General features: G+C 45.1%; 1 protein-coding gene across 1 annotated transcript; it reads left to right on the top strand.

The window, feature by feature from the left end:
* The first annotated feature begins 1,037 nt into the window (after positions 1–1,037).
* Positions 1,038–17,758, top strand: LOC137278740 (aquaporin-9-like). The gene is made up of 8 exons (XM_067811254.1): positions 1,038–1,214; positions 1,837–1,963; positions 8,732–8,869; positions 9,734–9,852; positions 10,435–10,652; positions 11,720–11,904; positions 15,260–15,288; positions 17,687–17,758. The coding sequence occupies exons 1-8, from the start codon at positions 1,128–1,130 to the stop codon at positions 17,756–17,758; spliced, it is 975 nt and encodes a 324-aa protein (XP_067667355.1). The 5' UTR covers positions 1,038–1,127.
* The last annotated feature ends 884 nt before the right edge of the window (positions 17,759–18,642 follow it).

Genomic DNA, 18,642 nt, shown 5'->3' with positions numbered 1-18,642 from the left:
TGTTTCTTATCACTTTTTTAAAAAGAATTAGGGGCGGATAATGTTTTTACCTTTTATTTTATTTTATGTTCCAAACCTAGTGATCTCTGTGGCTATAGAGTTTTACACATTTTCTCCTACAGAAAATCAAACTTAGAAGTGTGCACATTTTGAGAGTCAAAGTTGCATTTTTCTTGTGTAAAGAATGTTAAAATATAGAACTGAGTGAGTGAGTTTTACACCACATTCAGAAATGTTCCAGCTATGTGACGGCGGTCTGTAAATAATCGAGTCTGGACCAAACAATCCAGTGATCAACAGAGTGAGCATCGATCTGCGCAACTGGGAACCGATTACGTGTCAACAAAGTCAGAGAACCTGGCCACCCGATCCCGTCAGTCGCCTTTTACGACAGTAGCCGCCTTTAATGGCATGCATAGGTTGCTGAAGACCAATTCTACCTCGGATCTACACGGGTCGCGGAAATGAGATATTTTAATATCTTGCCTAACAGGATACAAACAATTTACCGCTCTGCATAAAGTAACAGACAGTGCGAGTCCTGGACAGCGCTATGACCTTTCTATCTCTAATATCTATATACTCTATGGTCAGAACTGCGACCAGTATATATACCTATGAGATTACTATGATTTCCGTCAACATCTTGAACAATACCATGACGCCCTCATCCACCCCTTCCCTCATCCACCCCTTCCCTCTCCACCCTAGTAACCTCAAAGGCACTCTCTACTCTCTACTTCACTCTCTCTCAATCACTCAATTCATCTCTCAATCACACATTATTAACTGTCTGTTCGACAAAGTAAACCTGCCATCCAAATATCACCCATAAACAACAGAAGGTTTAATTACAAAGCACAAGTGACAGAAAATCATTGTTAATTAGCATATCATTGAACTGTTGGCGCTGACGCGCCTTCAATAATCCAGCTATTTAAGAGTTCACAGACAGCTCTGTATGATATATGGCGCAGGGGATGATCTCTATTACATCAGAGCATTCATATAGTGGCCACATCCAGCTACAACCACGGTGTGAGGGACGGCATACAATGTTCACAGTCATCATCCATACGTGACATCGACTTCCTCTGTTTATTTCCGTATTCAATATCGACTGCAGTATGATGAATTTGAAGAAAACGTTGCAGATAAAAAATGAACTTGCTAGACAGATCATTGCTGAATTTTGGGGGACATTCATCCTCGTGGTAAGTACTTTGTGATCACGATGGTCCATGTTTATGTAAGTTCAATGTCATTTCTTTTTGTTTATGACTGATCGTTTTAAACATAAAATAAGATCAGGAATTTTTGACATGAGAAAGCAGTGTTTGTACCTGTTTTTAAAACATTCAAACTTGTAGTGTGTTGTTTTTCACACAGAGACATGAAGACATTGTGTCTTTGGAGATGTTCCTTCCTTGTGTTTTAACATCAAAACGTATATGTTTTATCAGGATCTGCTATCAGATCAATCAATACGAAAACCTTTACGAAACTTCAAACATTAGGGTATGTGGACACGAGTACTGCTGGTTTGAAACTTTCGGTTGAAGCTATTCTTCTGCCTTGCAGTTAACATATTTGTAGGTATAAAACTTTAGTGAAACTTGAGTACAGGATTTTATTAAATAAACTCTCAAATGTTCACGTTCCCTCTTTATTGTACTCTGTCAAAATCCTTGGGGAAATTGCACTCTTGGAAGATGACATTACGTCTTGGTTTTCCTCTACTACATTGTAAGGAATACTTGAAGTTATAGCCGAACAACTGGAGTCCTCCACTGTAACATGTATCTGTATTTTGTTTTCTCTGCCTTGCTGTTAAAGACCTTCTCAATAGCGTCAGGGGCCCAGTGTGTCCTCAGTGGTCAGGGGCTATCCAGTTACCTGTCCGTGAGCTTCGCAGGGGGCTTGGGCCTCACACTCGGTATCTACTGGTCTGGAGGGGTGTCAGGTGAGTGACAAGTTCTCATACTGGGTATCTACTGGTCTGGAGGGGTGTCCGGTGAGTGACAAGTTCTCACACTGGGTATCTACTGGTCTGGAGGGGTGTCAGGTGAGTGACAAGTTCTCATACTGGGTATCTACTGGTCTGGAGGGGTGTCAGGTGAGTGACAAGTTCTCATACTGGGTATCTACTGGTCTGGAGGGGTGTCAGGTGAGTGACAAGTTCTCATACTGGGTATCTACTGGTCTGGAGGGGTGTCAGGTGAGTGACAAGTTCTCATACTGGGTATCTACTGGTCTGGAGGGGTGTCAGGTGAGTGACAAGTTCTCATACTGGGTATCTACTGGTCTGGAGGGGTGTCAGGTGAGTGACAAGTTCTCATACTGGGTATCTACTGGTCTGGAGGGGTGTCAGGTGAGTGACAAGTTCTCATACTGGGTATCTACTGGCCTGGAGGGGTGTCAGGTGAGTGACAAGTTCTCATACTGGGTATCTACTGGTCTGGAGGGGTGTCAGGTGAGTGACAAGTTCTCATACTGGGTATCTACTGGTCTGGAGGGGTGTCCGGTGAGTGACAAGTTCTCACACTGGGTATCTACTGGTCTGGAGGGGTGTCAGGTGAGTGACAAGTTCTCATACTGGGTATCTACTGGTCTGGAGGGGTGTCAGGTGAGTGACAAGTTCTCATACTGGGTATCTACTGGTCTGGAGGGGTGTCAGGTGAGTGACAAGTTCTCATACTGGGTATCTACTGGTCTGGAGGGGTGTCAGGTGAGTGACAAGTTCTCATACTGGGTATCTACTGGTCTGGAGGGGTGTCAGGTGAGTGACAAGTTCTCATACTGGGTATCTACTGGTCTGGAGGGGTGTCAGGTGAGTGACAAGTTCTCATACTGGGTATCTACTGGTCTGGAGGGGTGTCAGGTGAGTGACAAGTTCTCATACTGGGTATCTACTGGTCTGGAGGGGTGTCAGGTGAGTGACAAGTTCTCATACTGGGTATCTACTGGTCTGGAGGGGTGTCAGGTGAGTGACAAGTTCTCATACTGGGTATCTACTGGTCTGGAGGGGTGTCAGGTGAGTGACAAGTTCTCATACTGGGTATCTACTGGTCTGGAGGGGTGTCAGGTGAGTGACAAGTTCTCATACTGGGTATCTACTGGTCTGGAGGGGTGTCAGGTGAGTGACAAGGTCTCATACTGGGTATCTACTGGCCTGGAGGGGTGTCAGGTGAGTGACAAGTTCTCATACTGGGTATCTACTGGCCTGGAGGGGTGTCAGGTGAGTGACAAGTTCTCATACTGGGTATCTACTGGCCTGGAGGGGTGTCAGGTGAGTGACAAGTTCTCATACTGGGTATCTACTGGTCTGGAGGGGTGTCAGGTGAGTGACAAGTTCTCATACTGGGTATCTACTGGTCTGGAGGGGTGTCAGGTGAGTGACAAGGTCTCATACTGGGTATCTACTGGTCTGGAGGGGTGTCAGGTGAGTGACAAGGTCTCATACTGGGTATCTACTGGCCTGGAGGGGTGTCAGGTGAGTGACAAGTTCTCATACTGGGTATCTACTGGTCTGGAGGGGTGTCAGGTGAGTGACAAGTTCTCATACTGGGTATCTACTGGCCTGGAGGGGTGTCAGGTGAGTGACAAGTTCTCATACTGGGTATCTACTGGCCTGGAGGGGTGTCAGGTGAGTGACAAGTTCTCATACTGGGTATCTACTGGTCTGGAGGGGTGTCAGGTGAGTGACAAGTTCTCATACTGGGTATCTACTGGTCTGGAGGGGTGTCAGGTGAGTGACAAGGTCTCACACTCGGTATCTACTGGTCTGGAGGGGTGTCAGGTGAGTGACAAGGTCTCACACTCGGTATCTACTGGTCTGGAGGGGTGTCAGGTGAGTGACAAGGTCTCACATTCTCATACTGGGTATCTACTGGTCTGGAGGGGTGTCAGGTGAGTGACAAGTTCTCATACTGGGTATCTACTGGTCTGGAGGGGTGTCAGGTGAGTGACAAGTTCTCATACTGGGTATCTACTGGTCTGGAGGGGTGTCAGGTGAGTGACAAGGTCTCATACTGGGTATCTACTGGTCTGGAGGGGTGTCAGGTGAGTGACAAGTTCTCATACTGGGTATCTACTGGCCTGGAGGGGTGTCAGGTGAGTGACAAGTTCTCATACTGGGTATCTACTGGCCTGGAGGGGTGTCAGGTGAGTGACAAGTTCTCATACTGGGTATCTACTGGTCTGGAGGGGTGTCAGGTGAGTGACAAGTTCTCATACTGGGTATCTACTGGCCTGGAGGGGTGTCAGGTGAGTGACAAGGTCTCATACTGGGTATCTACTGGTCTGGAGGGGTGTCAGGTGAGTGACAAGTTCTCATACTGGGTATCTACTGGCCTGGAGGGGTGTCAGGTGAGTGACAAGTTCTCATACTGGGTATCTACTGGTCTGGAGGGGTGTCAGGTGAGTGACAAGTTCTCATACTGGGTATCTACTGGCCTGGAGGGGTGTCAGGTGAGTGACAAGTTCTCATACTGGGTATCTACTGGCCTGGAGGGGTGTCAGGTGAGTGACAAGTTCTCATACTGGGTATCTACTAGTCTGGAGGGGTGTCAGGTGAGTGACAAGTTCTCATACTGGATATCTACTAGTCTGGAGGGGTGTCAGGTGAGTGACAAGTTCTCATACTGGGTATCTACAGGTCTGGAGGGGTGTCAGGTGAGTGACAAGTTCTCATACTGGGTATCTACTGGCCTGGAGGGGTGTCAGGTGAGTGACAAGTTCTCATACTGGGTATCTACTGGTCTGGAGGGGTGTCAGGTGAGTGACAAGTTCTCATACTGGGTATCTACTGGTCTGGAGGGGTGTCAGGTGAGTGACAAGTTCTCATACTGGGTATCTACTGGTCTGGAGGGGTGTCAGGTGAGTGACAAGTTCTCATACTGGGTATCTACAGGCCTGGAGGGGTGTCAGGTGAGTGACAAGTTCTCATACTGGGTATCTACTGGTCTGGAGGGGTGTCAGGTGAGTAACAAGTTCTCATACTGGGTATCTACTGGTCTGGAGGGGTGTCAGGTGAGTGACAAGTTCTCATACTGGGTATCTACTGGCCTGGAGGGGTGTCAGGTGAGTGACAAGTTCTCATACTGGGTATCTACTGGCCTGGAGGGGTGTCAGGTGAGTGACAAGTTCTCATACTGGGTATCTACAGGCCTGGAGGGGTGTCAGGTGAGTGACAAGGTCTCATACTGGGTATCTACTGGTCTGGAGGGGTGTCAGGTGTGTGACAAGCTCTCATACTGGGTATCTACTGGCCTGGAGGGGTGTCAGGTGAGTGACAAGTTCTCATACTGGGTATCTCTGGAGGGGTGTCAGGTGAGTGACAAGTTCTCATACTGGGTATCTACTGGTCTGGAGGGGTGTCAGGTGAGTGACAAGTTCTCATACTGGGTATCTACTGGTCTGGAGGGGTGTCAGGTGAGTGACAAGTTCTCATACTGGGTATCTACTGGTCTGGAGGGGTGTCAGGTGAGTGACAAGTTCTCATACTGGGTATCTACTGGCCTGGAGGGGTGTCAGGTGAGTGACAAGTTCTCATACTGGGTATCTACTGGTCTGGAGGGGTGTCAGGTGAGTGACAAGTTCTCATACTGGGTATCTACTGGCCTGGAGGGGTGTCAGGTGAGTGACAAGTTCTCATACTGGGTATCTACTGGTCTGGAGGGGTGTCAGGTGAGTGACAAGTTCTCATACTGGGTATCTACAGGCCTGGAGGGGTGTCAGGTGAGTGACAAGGTCTCATACTGGGTATCTACTGGTCTGGAGGGGTGTCAGGTGTGTGACAAGCTCTCATACTGGGTATCTACTGGCCTGGAGGGGTGTCAGGTGAGTGACAAGTTCTCATACTGGGTATCTCTGGAGGGGTGTCAGGTGAGTGACAAGTTCTCATACTGGGTATCTACTGGTCTGGAGGGGTGTCAGGTGAGTGACAAGTTCTCATACTGGGTATCTACTGGTCTGGAGGGGTGTCAGGTGAGTGACAAGTTCTCATACTGGGTATCTACTGGTCTGGAGGGGTGTCAGGTGAGTGACAAGTTCTCATACTGGGTATCTACTGGTCTGGAGGGGTGTCAGGTGAGTGACAAGGTCTCACACTCGGAATCTACTGGTCTGGAGGGGTGTCAGGTGAGTGACAAGTTCTCATACTGGGTATCTACTGGTCTGGAGGGGTGTCAGGTGAGTGACAAGTTCTCATACTGGGTATCTACTGGTCTGGAGGGGTGTCAGGTGAGTGACAAGTTCTCATACTGGGTATCTACTGGTCTGGAGGGGTGTCAGGTGAGTGACAAGTTCTCATACTGGGTATCTACTGGCCTGGAGGGGTGTCAGGTGAGTGACAAGTTCTCATACTGGGTATCTACTGGTCTGGAGGGGTGTCAGGTGAGTGACAAGTTCTCATACTGGGTATCTACTGGCCTGGAGGGGTGTCAGGTGAGTGACAAGTTCTCATACTGGGTATCTACTGGTCTGGAGGGGTGTCAGGTGAGTAACAAGTTCTCATACTGGGTATCTACTGGCCTGGAGGGGTGTCAGGTGAGTGACAAGTTCTCATACTGGGTATCTACTGGCCTGGAGGGGTGTCAGGTGAGTGACAAGTTCTCATACTGGGTATCTACTGGTCTGGAGGGGTGTCAGGTGAGTGACAAGTTCTCATACTGGGTATCTACTGGCCTGGAGGGGTGTCAGGTGAGTGACAAGTTCTCATACTGGGTATCTACTGGTCTGGAGGGGTGTCAGGTGAGTGACAAGTTCTCATACTGGGTATCTACTGGCCTGGAGGGGTGTCAGGTGAGTGACAAGTTCTCATACTGGGTATCTACTGGTCTGGAGGGGTGTCAGGTGAGTGACAAGTTCTCATACTGGGTATCTACTGGCCTGGAGGGGTGTCAGGTGAGTGACAAGTTCTCATACTGGGTATCTACTGGCCTGGAGGGGTGTCAGGTGAGTGACAAGTTCTCATACTGGGTATCTACTGGTCTGGAGGGGTGTCAGGTGAGTGACAAGTTCTCATACTGGGTATCTACTGGTCTGGAGGGGTGTCAGGTGAGTGACAAGTTCTCATACTGGGTATCTACTGGTCTGGAGGGGTGTCAGGTGAGTGACAAGTTCTCATACTGGGTATCTACTGGCCTGGAGGGGTGTCAGGTGAGTGACAAGTTCTCATACTGGGTATCTACTGGCCTGGAGGGGTGTCAGGTGAGTGACAAGTTCTCATACTGGGTATCTACTGGTCTGGAGGGGTGTCAGGTGAGTGACAAGTTCTCATACTGGGTATCTACTGGTCTGGAGGGGTGTCAGGTGAGTGACAAGTTCTCATACTGGGTATCTACTGGTCTGGAGGGGTGTCAGGTGAGTGACAAGGTCTCACACTCGGTATCTACTGGTCTGGAGGGGTGTCAGGTGAGTGACAAGTTCTCATACTGGGTATTTACTGGTCTGGATTGGTGTCAGGTGAGTGACAAGGTCTCACACTCGGTATCTACTGGTCTGGAGGGGTGTCAGGTGAGTGACAAGTTCTCATACTGGGTATCTACTGGTCTGGAGGGGTGTCAGGTGAGTGACAAGTTCTCATACTGGGTATCTACTGGCCTGGAGGGGTGTCAGGTGAGTGACAAGTTCTCATACTGGGTATCTACTGGCCTGGAGGGGTGTCAGGTGAGTGACAAGTTCTCATACTGGGTATCTACTGGCCTGGAGGGGTGTCAGGTGAGTGACAAGTTCTCATACTGGGTATCTACTGGTCTGGAGGGGTGTCAGGTGAGTGACAAGTTCTCATACTGGGTATCTACTGGCCTGGAGGGGTGTCAGGTGAGTGACAAGTTCTCATACTGGGTATCTACTGGCCTGGAGGGGTGTCAGGTGAGTGACAAGTTCTCATACTGGGTATCTACTGGTCTGGAGGGGTGTCAGGTGAGTGACAAGTTCTCATACTGGGTATCTACTGGTCTGGAGGGGTGTCAGGTGAGTGACAAGTTCTCATACTGGGTATCTACTGGTCTGGAGGGGTGTCAGGTGAGTGACACACACACACACACACACACACACACACACACTCACACACACACACTCACTCACACTCTCACACACACACACACACACACACACACACACACACACACACACACACACACACACACACACACACACACACACACACACACACACACACACACACACACACACACACACACACCCCGGAGAGGTGTAACCTTGAATGTTCACTTTCACGTATAACTCAGCATTATGCATTCCAGGGCCAGATACGCTTTTGTATGACAATCAGTGGGAGTTTTTTAAATGAGCAGTTATCATCATAAAATCAACATACATTCCAATCATTTTGAGTCAAAGGATCTTGCAGGTCCGAAAAACTCACGATTGGCCCCACGAGAAATTTTGAGCACGTGTTGAAAACCTATCGTGGCAAAAGTACAGGGGATGCTTGATTAAGTTCTGTGTGTGTATGTGAGGATATAAACAACCAAGAACTGTTCACAACTGACTATATTATTTTGAGAATGCTCATATTAAATAGACCCTTGTCAGAGACGTTCACATGGTTTTAGGGTGACAAAGATCAAGCTTAGCTTCCCAATTATTCGGGCAACTAGTTGTTCTCTAAGTCAGACAAAAGAGTGAAATTTGTGTCCAAAATATTGAAACCAGTAATGTTTTGCCGTGGAAGACCAATTTTGTGCCTACCTGTGTGTTTTAGGGGGATGTCTGAACCCCGCCGTCACCATGGCGTTGTGTCTGAGGGGGGTCATCCCCTGGTACAAGTGGCCCTTCTACACCGTAGCTAACCTTGGAGGGTCCTTCTTTGCTGCTGCGGTGCAGTATCTGCTGTATTTCGGTGAGACACATCATTTGTTGCATTACGCCGCACTCTGCAATATCCAGTATTCATGTGCGGAGTAAACATGTGTGAACATGACAATCCAGTGATTAATAATATGAGTATAGATCTACACAGCAGAGGCTCAATAACCTGCATGAACCACCTCAGCAAGCCAGACCTCCTGACCCTGGCAGTTGCCTCTGACGATGCGTATGGTTTGCTGTTCTATTCATCTCTCACGGACGATACGACCTACACGGTGGAATCGGGTGGTGTCAGGCTTACTGACTTGGTTGACACGTGTTATATTCCATTTGCGTATATGGATGCGCATGCTATTGATCATGTGATTGCCAGGTCCAAACTCGATCATTTACAGACCACAGCCATATAACTGGAACATTGCTGAGTACGGAGGTAAACAACATTTATGTTCAGCAAACAACAAAATGGCTTACACGGGAAGCGGTGTGTTGAAAGGCGTTAGTTAAGGAGCAACACACGTGCCAACGTTCTGTAAATGGTACTTAGGTCACGACATACGTCCAGGTGTGATATCCGTGTCTGCAGTGAGAATATATCCACTAAGGTTTATGCTGTACACAGTTGCTATTTTAGTTGTTGTTTTTTGGGGGTTTTTTGGTGGTGGTGTTTCACAACCACACTCAGCAATATTCCAGCTACATGGCGGCGGTCTGCAAATAATCAGACCAGACAGTTCAGTGATCAAGAGCATGAGTATCGATCTGCGCAAATATGAACCGATGATATGTCAACCAATTCTGAGAGCCTGGCCGTTAGTCGCCTCCTACCACAAACATGGGCTACTGAAGATCACTTCTAACACTGATCTTCACGGGTTTTTACTGTTTTAACCAGATGCTCTGAATCATTACGACGGAGGTCGTAGATCGACCACGGGTCCTACAGCTACTGCCGCCATATTCGCCACATACCCGCAGCCGTTCGTGACTACTGCAAGCTGCTTCTTCGACCAGGTGAGCTAAGGTGCATGTAAATAAACGTTTTCACTGAACTATTTATATCAAAACGCATGATAATTCACTTCTTCCTCTCTTTAGTTTTAAGTCGTTTATAGCAATATTCCAGCGTTATCACACTGGGCCCACCGGATTCTACAAAATCCGGCTTCGGGTCCCAAAATTAGTACAATGTCTGAAGCCCATTTTCAAGGTCAGCCGCCGTGATATTGCTGGAATATTGCCGAAAGCGGCACAAAACCACTAATTCACTTTTGTGAAACTAGATTTTAGGTTCATTTGTGTGAGCACTGTGTCAGTATTTTGTTGCTGCCAAGTCTTTAGTGTGAGATATGTGAAACTGTTGTGTGAGAATTGTGCGAGTGCTGAGTGTAAATTCCGAGACTTGGTATGTATGTGAGCACAATGAAATGAATGGGGAATATATGAGTGCTGTGTGAGAATTATGTACTTTCTGATACTCAGCATTAGGTGAATAAAATGAGACAAATTAATGGATGAATATTACGTCATAACTGTGTAATGCCAGTAAACACTGTTGAACTAATCCGTTCCCAGCGTTAGAATTCTGTCCTTCAGGTATTTGGGACATTCATCCTCCTTGGATGTGTGTTGGCCATCACAGATAGACGCAACATGGCCCCCAGTGACGGCTTCCTCCCTGTGGCTCTCGGCTCCATCATGGTGGGCATAGGAACCTGCTTCGCCCTCAACTGCGGCTATGCTATCAACCCAGCAAGGGACCTCGGACCTAGATTGTTCACTGCTGTTGCCGGATGGGGATCCGAGACTTTTACGTAATTTGCATTTTGAATTATGATATTATAGTATCTATTTCTGACAGTTTTTTACCTTACCCCTGTCAAACAGGAACGCATGACTCGTTCGGACCTGACTTTGTTTGTACCCAGGTAACGAGTGAGAAGCTTTGAGGGTGAGATCCTTTGCGAAAGCAGGTGTGTTTGTTTGTTGTTTAATGGACCAGGTGTAGTCAGTCATGGTTCATCTATACAACAGCGACCTGTAAATAATCGAGTGTGGACCAGATAATCCAGTGATTGTCATGATGAGCATCGATATACGCATTTAGGCTACAGTGGCATATATCAGCCAAGTCAGCGATTCCGGTCCCCCGTTCATTTCATTGGCCTCTTACGTCAATGATTCTTTTTTGAAAGCCATTTCCAACCCATATCTCTTCCTTCTCGTGATCCTGGAGGCAGGTAACGAGTGTAGAGACAAATGTAAGCGATTAACATGAATCGGTTGTGTTCCATTCACCCATATGCAGCTTCCTTATTTAAAAAAAAGATAAGACAAAATAATGCTATGTTTTATGTTGCCATATTCAACAACCACAATCTGTCCGCTAGCAATACAACACAGAAGCGGCATGTCAGAATAATGTGGGAGGGAATCCCGACGTAATGTAGGTCTCATATGTTACTATTCAGTTGAAACCCTGTGTGGTGCTGACAGCATGAACACTGGCTCCGAACTGGGCACATAATTATAATTTTCTAAAAAAAAAACATCATATGCATACCCACTAGGCCCCTTGAGATCACTGAATATGCATGAATATTACGTGCGTAGAAAACACCTTAGACAACATCGTGACCCGTAAAGACCTTAGTTCGAATCCGTTTTCAGAGATCCATGCTTGTCGTAAGAAGCGACTAAGTGAATCGGATGGTCAGGCTCGCTCTTTTGGTTGACACATGCCATCGGGTCCAAACTGTCCAAACTGCGTAGATCAATGTTCATGATGTTGATCAACGGATTGAGTGGTCCATACCTGGAATATTGCGGAGTGGGGTATTACACAACAAACAAAAGCACACATCATCTAGATCTGTTGCAGATTCCGAGAGTACAACTGGTTCTGGGTTCCCCTGGTTGGTCCGATGGTTGGGTCTGTTCTGGCCTGGCTTGTCTACACCATGTCCATAGAACTACACTGGCCAGACGGAGAGGTGAATGCCAACCACGAGCAAGTGGTCAGTGTAGCAACTGTAGACAAGGGTCACATAAATCTAGCCAAATGTGGTAAGTATGCAAAATCTGATTACTATGACTGACGCATCTTACTTTAACGTCTCTGCAGCGAAACTGTTCGAGATTTGTATTTTACTTGTGGGTCAAAAGTTACGATATTAAAAATAATTCCTACATATATCTGGGAGGAATGAAACGGTACGCTCTTGCTACGGTACAGGGCCCCCTTTCACAAAACTCTCGTAAGCCTAAGGTCTCGTAAGTTTTCTCGTATCATTCCTGCTTCCTATGTTACAGTATAGGAGGTACGAATGCTACGAGAAAAGTTACGAGACCTTAGCCTTACGAGAGTTTTGTGAAACGGGGCCCTGGAGTATATCTGGGCAATGGACTAGAAGGTCTAAACAGTAAGGTCATGTGTTTCAACCCAATGCTATACAGGAGATGGAGATTGTAAAGGGGAGTGTCCAGTCATGCTATCAACTTAAATGGACAACGAGATATGGCTATAAGGTGAAGAATGACCTTCACAGTTTTAGGCTCGGGCACACCATATTGGCCAACAATCGAACATGGGTTCTTGGCGTGACGAATGAACGGTTTAATCACTCATTTTTATGATGAAGTAAAGACAATGTCCTCAATACATCATTATAGATACCCCCGAGATGTCACATACCCGTTTGTGATGCTGGTATCACCGAGACGACCCGTATCCGGCAATGATGATAGATACCCCCAGATGTCACATACCCGTTTGTGATGCTGGTATCACCGAGACGACCCGTATCCGGCAATGATGATAGATACCCCCGAGATGTCACATACCCGTTTGTGATGCTGGTATCACCGAGACGACCCGTATCCGGCAATGATGATAGATACCCCCGAGATGTCACATACCCGTTTGTGATGCTGGTATCACCGAGACGACCCGTATCCGGCAATGATGCAGATGTCCACGAAACGTCCGATACAAACCAGTGATGTTTCTTGAACACCCCATACTCGCCGGAAATGTTGACGTTCCCAAATCAGCCAACTCAAACTGTGATATCGCTGTTCTCTAGGATTGTATATGCACAGAGTTATATAGGCGTGTTCATGACGAAGTGTCCAGCATGCAGAAGTGTCCGCCATTAGGAGAAACTGGATAGTTCTGGCTAATAATCCTTTGACCCTAATCCTTTATATAAATCTTAAATCATGTACTTTTTTACTTACCTTCTTGTTTGTTTACTAGACAGTTGCTCGAGTTTGTTAATCTAGAAATTTATGTTTGTTTAACCCTGAAGGAATGTTAAAACAGGGTCAGTTAGCACTCCTGCTTCCAGACCCCACATGGCTACAATATATTCTGGTGTCCCCCACCGTGGTATTGCTGGTGTACTCCTAAAAGCAGGGAAACACTGATGTCGGTCTTCCTGGGACCCACCCAGCCGAGATGCAAATGCTCCTGTGGCGCTCCGTACCCTGTTGTGATATGTGATTCCTAATTTATGCCTACATGGTGACGAGACGACTCACGTCCTGTGATGTTGGCAGGGCACTCGTGGCTCAGTTTTAGATACAAATGACTCAGCGGCGATATATAGGCACAATCAGGTGAAACAAATGGAACATCTGCAATAAAATGGTTCCAGTATCAATACATTGAGAAAATGTACACTAATTAGCCATAACAGGAATATAAATAAAACCGTTGCTGAGCAGCAACTCAGCCATCAATCAATGAACGAGAACATGATCTGATTACTGACTTGTTATAACAGTTTAAATCATAGTATAATCAGATTACGCCATATTTACCAATTTGCCGAACAGACCCCAGCTCTTGAATCAATGGTACAAAGGATTAGGACAAAGTGTCTCGGCTATAGAGGATTTGTAATCTGGGGCCCCTTTCACGAAGCAACCTTTACTAAGGTTAACCTTAACTCCCATTCTTTAACATTGCCCCAAGGTTACCTTAGTGACGTAAGGTCGCCTTAGTGTTTTCTGAAAGGAGCCCTGGTATTTAGCGTTGCGTTGCAGCAAGCAGACCATTCTAAAAATCGGCCTTCAGACTCTAGAATACCTGGGACCTGTTGTTCAGCACTCGGTTATCTAAACAGTCAGTTAACTCCTAACGACTATAGCCATGAACACCATTTTGCGAGTTTTCCACACTGTTAAAATGTTAGCGGCGGTCCGGAGGGTGATAATTCAAAGGCACATTAACATACTGTAAAAAGTTAACAATATAACCTTCTGTCATTAGTTAACAGTCGGTTAAATAAACTTAACGGCTGGTTAAATTATATTTGAACAACTGGGCAAGATCCTTACTATGACTTTAGAGGAAGGTAATCTTCCCTTGAGTATTTGGATAAGCATCTGGACCAGAGTGACTTAGTTGATGCCGTGTGAACATAACATCATCACTTCTTCAATTTGTCTTTGGGGAACATCGAGTGTACATGACGATTCAAGTCCATTATATTCGAATTTCTTGTCCAGACCAAAGTTGTATGTTCCTGTGGAGGCTAGTATATACGACTTTGCCCAGAAGTAACTAGATTTTGGCTCAAACACTGATAAGAAAACATTTTTTGACTCGCCTATTGAATCCCGTTTGCCATTTTGTACCTTTCAACGACATAAGTGTTTAGGAGCCATGCTCTCACTATATAAACAGAGTTTACAAAAGCGTCAAATCTTTTGACTTTTGACACAATGTCACTGCTATAGCCATATACCCCAGACTGAACAGAACGGACAATTGCCAGATGTGTCTGTACAAATTACTGCCTTGTTGTTGTCAGTAACCCACTGCCACGTTTGGAGAAAAGCAAAACACCGGACACAGAAAGGAGATTGAGACGAAATAACAGCTCTGAGATCAAATACGTGATATGAACTACAGTACAAATATCTTCAAAATATTCGTTAGACGGCAAAGGTATTTCTCAGTATGAATATGAACACTATAATTATTCATACGTTTATCGAACCAAATGGATCTATGTACATGTATCTGGTGTACGAAGGCACCACGGTGGGGATTATAAGGAAGGCATAGGCAACACAGACATAATAAAACGTCTCTGTGAGTGCAATAATGGTGAACCCGACGCTATGCCCATTTCTGTTCGGCTCAGTATCACATGACTTTACGTACTCCTGGCGACCAAACGACCCCTGGGCTCCTGTGTGCAACCGATCATATTGGTCTAGGCTTGCAACCGTTCTAATTCCGGACTGATTCTCGGAAAGGATCGTATTGCTCTCTAGTAATAGTTATAAGAGTTGGTGACTAGTTTCTCCACGACTTTACACAGATTGGATATCAAGCAATTAACCGATATGATACAAGCAAACTCTTCGTCTGAATTCTCGAATTACAATTGAACGTTTCTATGTACAGCGTATAATGGTGCTCAAGACGCCCAGATGGTATGTTCAGCATCGGAGACTGAAGAAAATGTGAAAAACTGAAATATTAATGAAATACTCATGTTATTGAAATATGCTCTGAGCCTGACGTCGGTTACTTGTCGATTTTCTCTTGCTTTCCTTGAAAGATTGCCTTTGTTTCGTTGATAAAAAGGAAAATCAAGCTTCACATATTCTGTTAACATTATAATTATTTTTATTATTACCATCCATATCTTGTACGAGGCAACGATTACAATGACTATTCATATTTATAACCATCGACCAAATGTATATTACATATATTTAAATCGACTCCGAAATTGATCATGAATGGGCAATCCCTTTGGAATTTGGCTCCTAACGTCAAAATGACTGGACGCGCTTGTAACAATGTATGGCATAGTTTATTACGTGCGGTTTCACACTGTGTTCACATGCTTTAGTCCACGAAGGTTGTGGAAATGAGTTTGTTTAGTAAGATGAACTATTTCGAAACTAAAAAAAACACTGGCATGAAAAGTGTACATATCATAACACATGACACTTGCATTTTCCAATATTTTATTATTCAGACCATTATGCTGGTTTAAATGTTCGACAGGGCGAATTGTTATTACCATTTCTGTAAACACTAAAGAGTCGTCGTAAGATACAATCCAATAGTCATAATTGCGCTTCAATTTCACCGCCAGTCTGGCAGTTGCAAATAAAAGCTCACAGGAGATGAACAAAATCAACTTTACTATTTCCCAGAATGAATTCCTATCGACGAAATCTCAGACTGCTCTACAACAGTAATATATAATTATTATTCATTGCTACGGTTTACGTTACCACAAATGTCGATTTTGATATGTACCACTTTCAATAGTCTGCATTTCTTGGATTGTTCAAATTGTATATTCTGAAAATAATTAAATTTTTAAAAGACTTTTTGTTTTGTGTTTGAAATGTGTTACCCACATCAGCTTTAAATCCAGAGTTTAGGTGATGTGTTCTTTAACAACATGTCATACATTGCGTATCTACTTTTAATAATAATAATAGTAATAATGGATAGCATTTATATAGCGCTAATCTCCGAAAGGACTCTTTGCGCATTTCTCTCACAAAAATTGGATGTAAAAGTACACATTAAGGGAAAGCCTGTTTAAATAGGAATGTTTTTAAACCAGTCTTGAATGAACTTAGAGAAGGGGAATTGCGCAGTTCATTTGGAAGAGCATTCCAGACTGAGGGCGCAAGTTGTATTTTGGGACTTTTAACAGTTTCTCACTAGAAGAACGGAGAGTTCCTGGAGCCTTGCATGTAGAAAGTTCTCTGGACAGATATGGCGGTAGTGAACCATCAAAATGGCGAAACACAAGTGTTGCAATCATGTATTTGCATCGAAATGCAATAGGCAGCCAATGCAGATGCTGCAGCATGGGAGTTACATGATCATGCTTCCTTCTCTTCATCAAGAGACGAGCGGCACTGTGCTGTATTCGTTTGAGTCGAGCGATCTCGTCAAGAGGGAGACCAAAGAAAAATGAATTGCAATAGTCCAACCTTGAAGTGATAAAGCGACTTACAAGACTGGTTGCTGCATCTTCAGTAAGATATGGTCTAATGAAAGCAAGTCGGCACATCTCAAGGAAGCAAGTACGTGATACACTGGTGATGTGGTTGTGGAGAGTTAGTAATTGATCCAGGTGCACCCCTAGATATTTCACACAAGGTTGGAAGGGAATATCGCTCTCCCCTACCACAGCTGACTCATCTAGAATGAGTTTTAGACGGTTTGGTGCACCAACTGGCATAAGTTCTGATTTTTCAGTGTTCAATTTCAGTTTGTTACTGAGCATCCATTCCAAAACGTCGTCAATGCATGATTGGATGCCATGTTTGACCACATCAAAGTCCTGTGGAAGACCATTTTTTTTACTGTTCGGTGTCGTCTGCATATTTCTCAAATTCAGTGTCATGGGAAGAGATGATCTCTGAGAGTGGTTGAACATATAAAGTAAATAATACTGGCCCCAGGACAGAGCCCTGTGGAACTCCGTACATGAGGGAATTGGGGTCGGACTGCATAAAATCAATTTCAGCTGTCCGTGTACGTCCACTGACATCAGATATAAACCATGCTAACACTGTACCTATGCCATATGTTATTTCCATGCGCTTTAATAGAATTGAGTTGTCCAGCGTAGAAGATCAGATTTTGGAAAGTTGTTGGGAAGAAGTGTAGTTTTCCTTTTTCCGATTAATTCATTAGTGACTGAGAACAGTTGCTTCGGTGACACACTCCCTGTGATTTTTTTACAGAAATGGTCCCTCTTAGCATTTTCAAGCGCAAGTTTTGTAGTGCGCCTTTCATTTATAAAAATGTTTCTGTGCACTGTTAGATGACTCTTTCCCCACTTCTCTTCAGCCCGTCTGCGACGCCGACGCAGCTTTCGAACGTCATCAGATATCCAAGGAGCTGATGGGCGATCTCGAATAAGTCGAGTGACCCGTGGAGCATGCCGATCTAGTGTTTGGTTAAGGTTTCTGATATAGGCGTTGACTAATGCCTCCAATTTCAGAAAGTGCACTTTTGACATTATTGACTGACTAAAGGCTTTGATTCATCATTAAAATCACCAGAGAGAGATTTGATGTTCCTTGATGTGATGAAGCGTTTGGATGTTTTAGGGCGAGAGACTTTCAGCTTGCAAACTACAGCATGGTGGTCTGATAGGTCTGCACAGTCAATAACTGTATCTCAGGACAGTAGACTGACATCACTACGCACGACAACCCAGTTCAAGATGTGGCCATGGCAATGTGTCAGTCTGTTCACCAGCTGGCAAAAACCATGCTCATCCAACATTATTTTAAGCTTGCCTGCATGACTGTCTGAACTATCATTATAATGGAAGTTGAAATCACCCATTATAGATACATCGCTGAGACAGCCAGTGAAAGTACACAACATATCTGGAAATTCCTTTTAAAAGTCAGAAATTAACAGCTTGTTTCGTTTACTGGGAGGTGGCCTGTACAGACACACGACAACAGCAGACGAGTTGCAATTGCATGTAACTAATCTGAGTTCAACACATTCAACACATTCAAAAGACAAACCTTCGTTCGTTATTCCCTCATTCCAAGCCTTCATTGAGATAAGTAACGTTGTTGGAGATCAGGAAGCAGGGATTATTCTTTGAGAAATTCAGTGTATTTAAGGATTCGCTTTCACTCATATACAGTCAACAAAATGGTCATCCCTGGGCGATTAAACGTAGGAAGTGGTAACAAAGTGTTCAAAATGCTCCTTTATAGGACACGCTTTTGTGCGTGCGTGAGTGTGTGTACGTGTGTGTGTGAGAGAGTGTGTGTGTGTGT

The sequence above is a fragment of the Haliotis asinina genome, chromosome 3 (assembly GCF_037392515.1).
Source record: "Haliotis asinina isolate JCU_RB_2024 chromosome 3, JCU_Hal_asi_v2, whole genome shotgun sequence".
Classification (NCBI taxonomy): Eukaryota; Metazoa; Mollusca; class Gastropoda; order Lepetellida; family Haliotidae; genus Haliotis; species Haliotis asinina.
The sequence above is the reverse complement of the archived record's forward strand: the minus strand, read 5'-3'. Positions and strand labels throughout refer to the sequence as shown.